Consider the following 15,514-nt stretch of genomic DNA (forward strand, 5'->3'; position numbering starts at 1 on the left):
AGACATTTTCCAAAGTTTTCAAAGTCTCTGTCATCAGATCTAGCCCCTGAGATTATGCTACATAAATCACTACTACTCCAGATTTCCTCTTTGTATTCTTGTTCATTTCCATAACCTTAAAATATAAAATTCACACATACATTGCAATTCATAATACACACTCAGACTACATAGTTAACTAAATACATGCATACTACTCTTAGTCAATGGTATAGGTTCGTCAAAATTGCTGAATACATACAAATTGCAAACTCAAGGTTGCATATTTTTCTTCTACTTTTGTTTTCCTTTCATGAAGCCTTGCAAAAACAAATACTTCAAACCGATGCTCATTTCAATACTCTAGCAAACACTACCCCATGCATACCACATACAGGAAAACAAACAGCTCATCCAAATAAGGTAACGCCAGCACTACCTGTCTGGGGTGGGGCGGGGAGTGAGGAAAGGGGACAAGGGAATTACAAGATTGTATGAAATGAAGACAGAGATGGAGAACATTCCAGAATGCTCTCATAAAACATGAGGGACTTTTCATGTTGCAGTAGTTTCTCTTCGAGAAGGCCTCCTACTGTTTCTGAGGCAAATTCTTGGTCCACCTTGTTGTACCTAATAAAATAACATAAAAAACGTACACATTTCAGGTCATATTTTGTGATGACTATTAAGCTTAATTTTACATTTTTATACCAATTTATCTTAACTACACTGGTCATGACTGAACCATATTATCTAATAGCAGATTAGGACCACGACCCCTCCTGGCTTTTCTCTCCTTTGCTTACGTCTAACTCACAAGCAATCTATTGTCTCAAGTGCTTACCTTCAACTTTACTGCGGTCCCAGCTCTTTATTTTGGTTATGCATTTTGACATTTGCTGTCAGTTTATGCCATGTATTAGCTACCATTTAAACCAAAAACATCTTTCTCTTAATTTTGTATTTGTTTTCATTTAACACATATCGAAGTGCCGCATTTGCTTTATAGAACCCTGCATTAAAATTAAATAAAAATAAAGGTGTTACGCATCATGCCATGATGCATTGTTTTCTTTTTCTCTCCTTATCTTTTGCCTCTGTGCTGTTTTACGCCCCAGTCTTTCTCCTACCTGATATTGTAACTACTGATACTATTTAGAATTAAAGCCCATGGCTGAGTCATGAACGGGATTAGCACTATGTTCCAGCCAAAGCTTACATCGTTATTAAAGAGTCATGGGGGGTCATTACAACCGTGGCGGAAGGCAGAGAACCGGCGGTAAGACCGCCAACAGGCTGGCGGTCTTACTTTGTGGAATTCATCCGCCGGTTCTCCGTTCTGCCTGCCAGGGCGGAGACGACCGCTGGGTTGGAGACCTGGGTCTACATACATACACGCACAGCCCCATGCACCCACGCAACACACAACGCCCCCCCCCACCCCGTACCCTCACGGAGGATCGACTTACCAGGTCCGATGATCATCCGGGAGGGGACGGGAGCCATGGGGGCAGCTCCGCCGACACCACACCGCCAACAGAACACCGCCACGATGAATCATAGAACGTGATTCGCTGGGCGGTGTTCTGTTGGCGTGGCGGCCAAGTATGGCCTCCCGCCAGTATGGCTGTTGGCGGCTCTCCGTCCGTAAAAGGACGGAGAGCTGCCAACAGTCATAATAAGCCGAGCGGCAAACCGCCACCACTGGCGGTCTTCCGCACGGCGGTCCCTCAGCAGTCTTTCAAAAAGACTGCTGAGGTCAAAATGACCCCCATGGTCTCATTTTGTATCTTCGCTTTCCACCCACACAGCCTAGCCCTTGATTTAAGAGCATATTACTTCCAATTAATTCTATAAACTACGCTGTCACTTTGGTTACTTACCTTTGCCCACTGCATAGCTATTATCAGTTTAGCTTCGGCAAATTTAACTTCTCTAAAGGAGTTCTGCGTTTCTAGATCTCTCTACCCAAGGACTCAGTACTGAAGATTTACAGTTATTATGAGGTAAAGAAACATATTCATTGTGTTCAGAATCTCTTTTATGGACGAGGAACATTTTGTACATGACTACCACACATTGATGCTATGGTCCCTGGTGCCATGGTTCCTCCAACTATGATCCCAAACTGATTGTGACACAATGAGCCTGATAATGACTTGGGTGAAACAGTATCCCAGGGCTAGATTCCACTCTGGGTTAGTCCATGAGGCCTGGTGCTACTGCATCTTAAATTACCAGGACTGGTTTTTATCAGGATTGTTTCTGCACTCTGTAGAGTCACCTTAGAGTCCAAACAAATACTTTGAGCTCAGCCTCAACCCAGCCCTCTTCTTCATAATGTTGAAACATGGAATCCTTCCTCCAGCCACTGGACAGTGTGCCCTGACAACTCTTAGACACATATTGACTTTTAGTCACTCATTGACTACCTGCCTAAAGCAGGTGGTGAATGGGAGTGAAATGTCTCCAGGAATGTGGATAATGAATCACAAAAGGATCCACTGATCTCAGGTCCACATGCTTGTTTCCTAGTGTAGGGACTCTAACTCATTGCATGGTACAGGCAAGTAAGTAACATCCAAAATCTATAATTCAGACCTGTTAATTCCAGGCTTCTTGTTGTAATACTATGCAAATCGTAATCCATGAGCAAGTGTAATTTGAATGATGCAGTGCAATTGAACAATAGTTGCCTGCCCCATTGGAATTGTGAGTTATGCAGGAGCACCTGATAAAAGCAGGTGAAGTCTCTGGGCTAACTAGCAGGGAAAACGAGGAAATCTGCACAGTAAGTCGGATTCCTGCATGTTATTCCCCAGAACCGTATAGTACCCGTGAGAAATTGGGTTGTTGATTAAGGGGGGTGTGATCTCTTCTCAATCTCTGTCAGGATGACACACAAAAGTCACAAAATCTGTGCTTAACCCGCTGTTAGCTTGGCACAGAAGCGATCAGGCTGAACTTAGAGGCAAAGTATTAATGCAGTATTTAAGCAGTCATAAAATGAAAACACCAATTTAGAAAAATACAGTAAAATGTACTTAATCATTTGACACAAAAAAACAAAAGTTGAATCAGTAAAACCAGAGATATGCAATTTCAAAGATTTAAGGTAAGTATGTATGGTGCTTAAAAGCAAAAAGCACCACTCAAGGTTATCTGGTCATATGAGACAGGGTAAAAGTCACAGGTACAGGCTGACCACAATGGAGCACAGGCTGGAAGCTGCAGGCACCAGGTTAATCTGGCTGAAAAGTTTACGTCATCAAAGTCCATCGCAAAACGTTCCATTTGCTGTAGAGAAGGCTGCAAGGAGCTGGGATGCAGATGGCTGTCTCTGTAAAGTGAAGAGCAGGCCCGGCGTCCTGGATGGTCTTGACTGTAGCGTGAACATCCTGTCAGAAGTCCAGGAAGGGCATTGCTGGAGACTGGCATTGGCTGACAATGAGGGCTCTCGATGCTATAGCATAAAGTGCAGATCTTGCTTTGCCAGTTGTTGTTGGCAGTCACTGTAGTGTGCAGAGTCTGGTTCACCAGAGCTTCGCATTGGTGGCCAGTGCCAGGGTCCGCCTCAACTACAGGGCAATCAGGCAATGACCCTGATTACAGGTCAGGGTGTGGGTTGGTTTTGGGCTGTTTGTGGGCCTGTTCTATGGTCTGCTGGGACTGTTTTCACTGTTGATTTCTCTGATATTAAAACAAAAATTGCTTGTACCAAGCTCACAGTCTTCATACTTTGCAAAACACTTATATAGTGTGTCTTCCCAGGTTCAAAACTACCCCAATTTGTGGATTTGGGGAATTTTTTTAACAATCTGATTCTCTAACAGGGCCACTTTTATTTAGGGGACAAGACTATTTTCTGCCTCAGTTGGACCCTGAGTGGCATATGCAGCGATTTCATGGTGTGAACAAGCATATTTGTGGTTGTGAAGAGCCCAAAACTTCAGGATATCTTCTTTTTCAGTTACAGAAGTGGACTCTGATTCCAACCTAGTGTTCAGGATCTGGAAAGGCACCTCTTGGGGATAAGGGATTCACTTTTGAATAGAGTTGCAGGTCCAGCTGCAGATCAGATAGACAGATACAGGGAGGCCTTTAGATTTTGTTATGGCCCTGTAGAGCGGAACAGGAGGTCAGTCAGCTGATCCTTGCAGTCATCAGCCTGGGATGAAAGGTGCAGGTCCAGTCTTCTTTCTCAGCTAGCTGGGTAGACCTAAAGCAGAACGGTGAAATTCTTCTGTAGTATCCACAAGCCCAGAAGTGTATTGAATAGTGTGTCTGAGGGTTCCCTTTTTCTACCTGGTGCCTGTGATTTTCTACCTCCCTGTGCTGATCCCAGTCTTCATGGAGGTACAAGAGGCTATTGTGAAGTCCTTCCTTTGTGTATGAGCTGGGCCAGTGCCTTTGAAGTGCAAATGGCGTAGGTGACAGCTATATCTAAACAAAATTTACAGGGACGTTGTAGTTAGGAAATACTTGTTAAAAACCTAAGAAAATCACTGAAAAAACAAAGGTTACAGGGATGTTATAGTTAGGAAATGGAATTAGAAAACCCTTAACAATTCACTGAAAATACCAGAGGTGACATGGATGTTATAGTTACGTTCTGAATTTATTCGTACAAAACTATAGAAATTCAGCAGTACCTGAGCTACCTACAGCTTGTGCTCCCATAATGCACTACTTAAGACCTCACTTATTACATCACTCATGACATGGTCAGTGACATCCCTGATGACATCCCAAATGACATCACTGATGACATGTCCACACAAACGCTCACATACCCACTCATTCACACATACAAACTCTTGTATATCCACATACATCTACTCATATACTTATTCACAGAAACATAAAACTAGTGATGTACAGACATTCATTCACCCAAACAGCCACTGACAGAACCACTTAGTCACCCATACTGTAGTTACTGAGGTATTGACAGACTCATACCCAATTTGGGGCGCCGGACTGTCGGCCCTGAACTCTGGGTTTTGGCGTCTCATTATAGCCTTAGAACCCGCCGTAGAGGGCTCTACCGGCCATTAAAGGCCCGATCCCGCGTTAAAAGCCCGAGCCGAAGGAGAGGGCCTTTAACAAGGGAGAGGGCCTTTAATGGCCGGTAGAGCCCGCTATGGCGGGTTCTAAGACTATTAGAACATTCTGCCACTCGGAGGCAGAATGTTCTATTAAATAAACCAAATTCCTCAGGAAGCCCGAGGGGATTAAAATCCCCTCGACCTCCGTGAGGCTTTGTTCACAGCTCTTGCTGTGAACAAAGAGAACATTGGAATGTTGGCTCCCGGCTTTTACCGGCCAGTAAAAGCCCGGAGCACTCCATTGTCTGCAATGTAGATCCGAACATTCCAGTGTTCTAATAAGTATCCAACCTTGGGGACTGACAGCTGCGTTGTAATGCTCACTTGCCTGTTTTGAGAACCAGATCAGAAGAGGCTGATACATATAGGGCATTAGTGCACAGGGATTCTTCAACTCTTGTGAAAGCAACCTTTTTCTCTGCACTTTCACCAAACTCGGCTGTCACAGGAGGAGAGGATAATTTTAGTATCGGACAGAAGTACGGCAGACAGGTGCCCCGGAGGAAATACAGTAATCTCAGAGGAGTCGGAGGACCCGGCTAAGATTCACTCTGAGTACGTGGTGAGTACCCCTCCTCTCTCTCTGTGCCGGGGAAGCCTGCATGCCAGCCACACACAGTCGGTGAAGGAGTTGTTTATAATGCTAGCATACTTGCATGTTTAACAAATACTGGTTTGCAGTTTCAATACAGCACAAGTATGGCCTCTGCATTAGAAGCTAAAATAAAGGGAATGTCAAGTAGATTTTTGTGTCACAGTGACCCCTGTTCTCAATGCCCCCAGTATGACTGGCAGAACTGATATGACCTAAGGGTGCCCATACTTCAAGACAAATTGGAAAGATTACACAAAAAAGATTGCCAAATGGTGGGAGGCGGAGTCTCTACAGAAGTATATAGTGTTACGACTTGGTCGTCCCATCTCTAGGGGGCGCTGTACGGGGACTGTCGGAAGCCTGGGAATCACCTTAAACACTTATCTAGAGTCCCTTGCTGACTCCTGTTTGTTTCTCTTTTCACCATGGTACACTTGTGTAGTACTACATTTGCTTCTTGGGACTGCAAATCCCATAATGCACAGCCTGGTAGTCAGGAAAGCCCGGATTCTGTTTCCCATTGTTTTCTATGGGAGAAGTCCAGTTGCTCCATTTCACCGGATCCTCTCCTCCAGGACTTGCAAGTGTCTGAAACTACACACACCTGAGACCTCTCCTGTGCAGCCCAGCTTGGAACTGCTTATAAGCAGCCATTTCCTCAAGATCCTTGTTGTGCATTGGACTTTGATTCCTTTGTGTTACAGACCCTTTGTCAGATGGTGTTCCAGTTTTGTTTCTGTTCTCTTTCAGCTTGATCCTGTTTCCTGCTTCTCTGCCCTGCTCCTGATTGTTCCAGCCAGAGTCTGCTCCCTATCTCTTAGCCTTGTACCTGTTTGTTTCTTCCAGAGCCTGCTCCCTGTTTCTCTGCCCTGCTCCTGCCTTGTTTCAACCTGAACTTTCTCTCTGTTTCCCAGTCCTGTTTACTGCTCATTTCCTACTCCCTATATTCCAGCCCTGCCCTTGCCTGTTCCAGCCAGAGCCTGCTCTCAGTTTCCCAGTCCTGTCTCTGTTTGTCCCAGCCAGAAGTTTGCGCCCTGTTTTCAAGTCCTAGTCCCGCCTTTGCTTCAGCCTGAGCCTGTTCCTAGCTCTTGCCTCTGCCTATTTGTTTGTTCCCTTCTGTTTCTTCTTGGTTCTTTGTGTCTGGTAGGTGTTCTATCAGTCTTCACCAGTGTATAAGGGTCCTCCTTTGTACTGGGGTTGGCTCCTGGTTTCCAGGAGGCAATTCCAGCCCCCATCCCTGTCTAGTGTTATACGTTGTCTTTCGTGCCTAACAGTGACAGTGTGCTATTGCTGTTTTCTCAGGAATCGCCACTGTGTTTCCAGCTGGACCCACAAAAGCGTGTCCTCTGTATGTAAGTACTATCCTTGTTTGTGCTCTAGGGTCCAGAGACAGAATCACTTCTGCTGCCTCCTTTCTATGGGGCTGGCAGGGTGACTCTCTGTAAGAGCAAACTGCACAGAGGCATTGAGATTCCCTGTCACTGTGGGAGGGTCTGCGCCTTACTCTGTGTACAACCCCAGCGTGTTTGTCCACTAGTAATCCATTTCCTATTTGTTCACACAAGGGTTGCTCTGCTTTTACTTTCCTGTTTCCTGTGTCTGTCCATAGCTGTCCTTTCCGTGTATGCCTTTATCTTTTCTTCTGCCCCAGTACACTACCTCTTTAGGATATTCGGTGACCTCAAGGGGTGTCCCAACCAGAGTCCTGATCAGACCTGCCCAAAACCGTGACATATAGATGTAGAGCGTGTTCCGAGAGGCATAGGAATTTATACTGTACCGAAATACAAAGATCCAGATCTGATATGCTGAATGAATGGGCCAACAATTTTTAAGTAATGCTCAATTACGATGATGAGGATTCTCATAAAATATGCTTTAAAAGATTGCAGTAATAGTGATGGAGGAAATTGCGAAATTGATTGCTGAATTGCAGGGGCTAATGTCAAAGGAGGGATTTTTTTTTCTTTTCTAAATGTACTAATTCGATCGATGAAGTGTGAGGAGGAAATGACTAACAAGAAACAATATACATTTTAACTGGATTTCAAAGATTAACAATCAGGTAGAACTCTCACTTTTTATGAGCAATATGATTATTTATTTACTGAAGGATATCATGAACAACAACCCACTCAGGGAAAGACAAGCAGTCGACCATTGACTGATCAAGAGGAGAGTGATGGATCAGATAGAAATTTCTCAGATCTACCAGAGTCAGTACTTGCTAGTGGCCTCAAAACCAGCATTAACACCAACAGAAATAATTTTTGAAGCAATTTCAATTAGTAACCAAAGAAAGGACAAAACAACAGGCATAACAAAATCACTGTCAGAACAGCGGCAGAGGAGGTCAAGGAAGAATAAGAGTCATAAGCAGGCGAAAGTAAGACTCAAGAAAAGAAGGAACCACACCTGTGAGAGTGACAACACGGGTGAGACAACTGCAAAAATGAATATGTTCAACTTATCTAATCGTGAGTTATCCAGAGAAGAAATTGAACTTCTATCCATAGGTCTCTCTTTTTGCCCATCCAGTGTTTTAAACTATGTCTAGACTAGGATTGACCTCTTTTATTTTCCCAGAAAAGTTGATTGAAACATTGTTTTATTCATGACTTGCAAGAGTCCCATAAAAGGCCCCTACAATGATATTGAGCAACTTGTACCTTGAGGACATTGATACTCTTCATGCATTAGCCATACTTGATGTAGATACAGAGAGTCATGAAGATCCTCTTATAAACCTTCACAATTTGAATATAGAGGTGGATTGCTCATGCCCTTTTCAAGCCTAAATATACCTCCACACCATCAATACAGTGTGATGTAAATGATGTTTTTGAGAAAGTGTTCTAAAGTGAACTGATGAAAATGAGATACATAACTCAGGGAAATAGAAGTAAAAAGTTTTCTAATGTGCAGTATAAAGCTTTGGAAAATCTTAAAAACAATTTCTCCATTGTGATTCAGCAATCAGATAAAAGGGCCAATGTGGTGGTTCTCTTACAATCTGACTATATAAATGAAGGGAAACGTCAGTTAAATGACTCTGAGGCCCGTATTTATACTTTTTTTAGCGCCGCATTTGCGCCGCTTTTTGACGCAAAACGGCGCAAACCTACAAAATACAATGGCATTTTGCAAGTTTGCGCCGTTTTTGCGTCAAAAAACGACGCAAATGCGGTGCAAAAAAAGTATAAATACGGGCCTGAATGTTATATCATGTCCAATGTCACAGAGATTTCAGCTTCTAATCGAAAGTACTGGGAAATATGAGGTGACTGGAAAGATAAGGGGCTCCTCGAATGAGAGGAGTACCTTTTCCTTCAGTTTGACTACCCACACAGTCGTGTATTGTACTTGTTACCTAAACTCCATAGAAATGCCCAGAAACCACTGGGAAGACCGATAGTATCCCCTAAAGGGTCCCTCCTTGAGAATACCTCGAAATATATAAAGCAATACCTTATACCTTTCATTACTGCACTCCCAGACACCACACACTTTCTTACACTCATTGAGAATGCTCACTGGGAGGAGGATTTCATACTTCTCAATCTGGATGTGTGCAGGCTCTATACCAATATCAAGCATGACTTGGGCATTTCAGCCACCAGACACTTTTTCAGAGCCAGATCTATATCACTATTACTGCACACTGAGATGCTCCTTGATATGATGTTGTATTTCCTTACCAACACATTTTTTTCCTTTTTGATCAGAAAGTGTATAAGAAACAGCAGGGGACGGCGATGGGAACCTGTTTTGTCCTCAGCAACGCAAACTTGTCCATTGGTTGGTGGGAGAAGCAAGTGTCCACTCACGTGACAAGTTTTGATGACCATGTGATAATGTGGACAAGGTTCGTAGATTACATTTTTGTTATCTGGAAATGAGATGAAGTGTTTGCTAATAATTTTATTTCTACCCTCAACAGCAATTCCTATAACATACAACTCACATGTAACATCAGCAGGAAAAAGATAATATTTCCGGATGTAAAAACTGAGGTCAGCAATTGGTGACTTGAGACTAAGTTACACTGTAAACCCACAGCAGGCAATAACTTACTTAGTGCTTTGAGCACCCACTTACCAAGTCTGATGTATAGCATTCCGTATGGGAAATTGCTTTGGGCTAAATGGAACTGTGGTACCAATGAGTCATTTGCAAGGGTGAAAGCAATCATATGTGTCAGGTTCAAAGCGAGAGGATACAGTATAAAAGTAATTAAGCAGGCAAGTGTGAAGGTACATCTTGTTTCTGGGATGCAATTGCTATATCCAACTAAAGAACTGAAACATGATGAGTCTGATCAAGTGAGATTCATTACTACATATTCTAACCAAGCACATCAGATCAGAAAGATGTTTGGTACAAATTGGCACATTCTCAAAACTGACTTGGAACTCAATAAATATATTCACAAGTCTCCTCAGATCACTTTTAGGAAATGTAGATCACTTCATGATAGCTTAAGTCAGAACATGGTGACTCAGGGTTCCAACACACCATGGTGTGACAAATTGCTTCTTTTGTTGTATGAAATGTAAAGTTTGGAGCAATAGTTCCAGTTGTTTTAAGACTAAGAACCCAACCAATAAGCGGGAATACACCATTAATGGGAATTAGAGTTGCAATACAGACTATTGTGTGTATTGTCTGACTTGTCCTTATGACAAATTATACATTGTCAGTACTATACATAAAACCAAGAAAATAATACTGGAACATAGAAGAGCCACACAGCACAATGATCACTGATATCATCTAGCTAGACACTAGCTTCTTAAATTTGTTGATCAATGCCAACCAATCTGATGTCAGAGGGGGCAACAGAGAACTCAAATTGAGAGTGCTGGAACCTGAGTACATTTTAGATTTTGAGTCTTTGATACCAAGGGGTCTAAACTCAGGTCACTAGCATGCTTGGGAGCCATTCATGATCATTGAATCTGCGTCTCTTCATTAATGCTAGACGTTCCAGCCTACTTGGGCATGATTGGTTATCTAACTATGTTACTGCTTCTTGGGATGCATGAGGGCACTATATCACAATATATGACTAATCATCTGTATCTACTCCCCCTCTGGTTGTAGGCCTTATGGTAAGCGGTACTAAAAGGACTGCCTCTATATTTTCACCATGTTAACCTGACTTAATGCAGCTTTTCCTCAAGTAAATCCATTATTGTATGGTATGTCAATATGGGTTCATGGAACAATTTGGATTCATATCTTAGAATCAATATTTCTAGAATTTTCTAGAAAGTAGAGCTCATAACGGGATGACAGGACTGATGAATTAAAATGCAGAGCATGACTAGTGTGAATCTACTCATTTGAGGTTGAAAGTTTTTTTATAAGGACTGCCAGGACTAGAAGCTTCGAAAAGGTGTTCACTTTGAAGGCTCATGGGAGGGCCACAAACGTATATATTGCAAACTTCCTGGCAGCATATTGATATGCCATTTGTACCCGTGATCAAGGTGTTATACCGAAATGCTTTTCAATGCTGTTGGCGAAATAAATCAAGATTGTACCTATGCGAGAGTGCGTTCTTTCTTTCTCTAAGGGCAAATGAGTTGTTGTGTACGGACAGTAAAATACATCAAAATTCAGTTTTCCCTGTTGCAAGGCCTATCGTTCTCATAGGTTAAAATGGGGGCTGCCTTTAAATAACTAGGAAGTGCAGTTTCTCTTTGGGAACAGATAGAGGTCTGGAGTTTGAGATCTCTGAACTCACAATTTAAAAATACATCTTTTGTTAAAGTTGTTGTTTAAATTGTCAGTTTGACAAGGCCTCTTTTAGAAAGTGGGCCTTTTCTTACTTAAACCTGTGACTCTGCCTGATTGTGTAATTCCTGTCTGGGCCAGATTGACAGTTGGGGTGTTTGTGAATCCCCTCTAGACAGTGACACCAAGGGAGCTGGGGTGTAGCCTGCATTTCCCGATGCGTCATCTGGGATAGAGTGAAGGGAGGAGTGATCACTTACACCTGAATGGGCTGTGTCTGGAGCCAGGTCTGGGAAAAGCAGGATCTTGTGAACAACAGAGACTTTCATTTGAAGTTTGCCTACTTGAATGGCTGAAAGGGGTATAAGTAGTGGACCCAAAACCCCAGATTTTCAGATCACTTCTGGATTCAAGAAGAACCTCTGCCAAGGAGAAGAGCTGAAGAGCTGGAGGAGGAGTACTGCCCCTTTGCCTGTGCCTGTGTTTTGCTGAGTTGACTTTCAGTTGCTGCTTCTGCCTGAAAGGGGACAAGGACTGGACTTGTGGTGTATTCCTGCTTGTGAAGTGTCTCCAAGGGTTTTGACCAAGCTTGCCTCCTGTTTTGAAGTCTCAGGGCCATCAAAGACTTCCTCTGCCAGCACTTGGACTCTCTGCTGAGACTCCTGCCAAGTGGTGCCATATCCAGTCCCTGGGCCCTTGAAAGGTGAAGGTGGTAGAACAAGGACTGAAATCCACGCACAGGAAGGTGTGCAGGAAAAATTTCAATGCACAATATGCAACGTGGCTGTAAAAACGAAGCACCATCAACCTCGGGGCTAAGTTCAACACACCACCTGTATCGCGGCTGGAGAAACAACACAACACCCACTTGCGGCTGCTGAAAATGATGCAAACCCACACAGAGCAGTTTTCCATCGCTGTGTGGCTGGACTTCACATGCATCATCCCTGGGCATCAAAATCAATGTCAACCTGCATGGACCTGAGGTGCCCCATCCAGAAATAGATGCATCTCTACCTTGCGGGACGCATCACTGACTTTTTCGACGCACGGTCGCCCACGCAGTTTTATTTTTGACACAAACCAGGCACTTTGTGCAACAGCAATGTTTCCATTGTTTTCTATGGAGTAAGAATCTATTATTTTAAAAATTAATAATTTTACTTGCGTATGTTGCATTTTTTTGTCATTTTGGTCTTTGATTTAGATAAATATTGCCTCTATTTCTCAACTGGTGTGGTGTCCATTTTGTAGTCTTTTCACTGTATTACTGTGTGTGTTGGTACAAATACTTTCCACATTGCCTTTGAGATAAGCCTGAATGCTTATGCCAAGCTACCAAGGGGTTGAGCCAGGGTTATCTAAGAATGTATCCCCATTGCCCTGACTAGAGTAAAGGTCCCTGCTAGGACAGAGTTGAAACTGACGGGCAACCAAAGAACCCAATTCTAACTATATATATATATATATATATATATATATATATATATGCATATGCAACAAAAGAAACTCCAATCCATTCACTTTATTAGCATGGCAACCACCAACTCCCACACCTCTTGTTCGCAGTCAGTGAGCCCTTTTTCAGTGTCAGTTTATACGCAAACAACCCATACTACTAGTAATTCAGCATTCTGTGTATTGTAGTACCAATACTGGTGAAAAAATAACCTAGAAAATGTAAAGTTAAAACATGACGGGGAGTCCAATCAATCCAATTGTAATGTATCAGTGTAAAGAGTATAGTGTGTGCAACACATTACAGACTAATACAATAAAAATCCAAATCGGCCATGGTGGCTAAGTGTTAATCAACCACAGCTACTCCTCAGAATAGTTGATCACATTTTGCATTTCAAACACACAATAATATTGTAACAGTTCCCACTGATAGAATCAATTCACAAATAATATGAGTGTGTTGCAATCTATAACCAAGGCACAGTTGTTCTGAGGTTGAAGGGTTTAACATAAAAATGCTGAGTATGTTGAGAATTATATCGGATGGATTTTAAAATGAAACATTATATTTTTATGATATGGAATCAATGCCTACTTTTTTGACTATTTGAAATACTTTATTTAGATTGTGACAGACCACACTATTAGTGCCACTTTCCCTTCACCCTTTCCTTCAAAGTAACTCGAAAAAGCAGAGCAGGAATTAATTGAATTTTTCGTTACTGTTGAAAACTTAAAGTGAACTTTTAACAGAAGAAAAAACACTGTTGTCGGTGCAATGTGGAGATCCTTGTTTTGGAAAAATAATTTGCTAATCATTGTCAAATAAATATTGTACCATTATTAACTAAGACATAGTTAACCAAAGATTATTGCAATTATCTGTACCTGTGTGATATTCTCCAGAATCCCAATGTGTTCAAAATCATTAATGATGCTAACAAGAAGAAAAATCTCTCCAAGTGACCATCCTCAAGAAATCCTGGAAACCAGCTCCCTGTTAATGGAAAAGAGAATTGAGGCTGCAAAACTCCATAATGCTAAATACGTATACATGCATGATTGTATTCATCATCACAAGTGATCTCTCACATTATGTAATTAATACCTAATGTTTTTGGTTGGTATTTTCTATTCATTTTGGCATTTCATAGCAATGTTAGTAATTTGTGTTAATCTGGCACAATTCTAATGTTCTCATTTATTGCCTTTGGATAGTTAGAACTAATGAGTCAGTCTCACCAGAAATAAAACCTATGATGTGAAAAAGTCATCCGTTTAGCCCTTTTCACCCCAAATATTTTGACTGATACTGGTGATAGCACACTCTGACTGTGCGCTGGGCTCTGCTAACCAGGCCCATGGCCAGTGGTCTGATTAAAAAGGTATGTGTAATTAGGCATAATTACAATCAGCAATGACAGACCCCTGTAAGTCCTTAGTATATAATAAGGCAAGGGGGATTTGAAGTTCCCATAAGTCACTAGTTTACAACAGGGCAGGGAGGTTTATAGGCCCAGTAGATTTCCTGCACTGGAGTATGCAATCCTGTGTTACCTGTTGTCATTTTTTAAGGCAGCCCTACTTGCAGACCATTGTTAAAAGTAAACTATATGGACATTCATCTTTGGAATTAAAGGTACTTCTAAAGTTGTAATCTACCTTATTTTTACATATATCACCTCTAAGGTCTCTCCAAGATGCCCCAGGGATAGGGTGCCATGTAACTATAAGAAGGGACATTATACAATATGTTTTATATGCCATGGTGAGGGAGAAACTGTCCATTTCATTTTTCCCCATTGTAGATACTGAGCTCCATAGGCTCACATTAGAATAATTTATTTAAGTATAAATATTGCTAGGAAGGAACTCAAAATGTAATTCAATGACTTAAAAGATTGGTAATGATGAATCTAATAACTTGCCAGAAGAGAAATTATAAGAATGTTTGTTCTTGTGAGCCAAAATCCAGCCTTCTAGCAGCTCTCCTGTTTGGTCAGCATTAACAGGCTTAGCCAAGCTGCCTTGATGAGGTGATCAGAAAGGGAAATTGAAGAAGGTCTGGAGGGGGAGTGTTAATGGAAATGAGCCACACCAGTAGGTTGGTTTAGCCATGTCTTACTCTCGCATCTTGAATTTTAAAGTGCACTGCTTTGTGGGACAAGAATATTCCATACTTTGGAGGAAGCTGAGTGGCACCCTGGACCTCATTGTAAAGGGTTCCCTCCCACTTGTCACCCCAGAACATTGAATCAATTTGCAGAGATACATAGAAACTAAGATCTGCTGCCTGAAACTACAAGGAGAAGATGGACTGCCCTGCTGGCACCCTGGACTGCACCACAAGGGATTGCACTCTGAATGACTGCTCCTGTTGCACACTGAGAACTACTGCCTTGCTTCCAGAAGGATTAAGGAGTGGACTCCCTAATTGCAACGACTTAACAGAGATTCCCTGCAACATTTCCCTCACAAAGTTCCTAGCCTGGAGTGCGTCTAGTGGACGTTTTGGGATTTGGCCAGGTGCATTGTGGGATTTGCAGTTCCAAGCTTCAAAGGACCGTCTCAGAGCCTCTAGATCCTTGGATTAGTGTTTTGGACACGTTGAAATCTCAAGGTGAACTTCAGG

The 15,514-nt window shown here is 42.3% G+C and overlaps 1 protein-coding gene across 1 annotated transcript in view; it reads right to left on the reverse strand.

Annotated features, from left to right (window-relative positions):
• Positions 1–332: 332 nt before the first annotated feature.
• SLC15A5 (solute carrier family 15 member 5) overlaps positions 333–15,514 on the reverse strand; it is a 379,306-nt gene continuing 364,124 nt past the window's right edge. Inside the window, exons 8-9 of the mRNA XM_069230056.1 lie at positions 13,771–13,879; positions 333–609 (exon numbers count right to left, since the gene is read on the reverse strand). Coding sequence (XP_069086157.1) covers positions 462–609; positions 13,771–13,879 — 257 coding nt within the window. The 3' untranslated portion in view covers positions 333–461. The remainder of the gene's footprint in view (positions 610–13,770; positions 13,880–15,514) is intronic.

This window comes from Pleurodeles waltl, chromosome 4_1, assembly GCF_031143425.1.
Source record: "Pleurodeles waltl isolate 20211129_DDA chromosome 4_1, aPleWal1.hap1.20221129, whole genome shotgun sequence".
In the NCBI taxonomy this organism is placed as follows: domain Eukaryota; kingdom Metazoa; phylum Chordata; class Amphibia; order Caudata; family Salamandridae; genus Pleurodeles; species Pleurodeles waltl.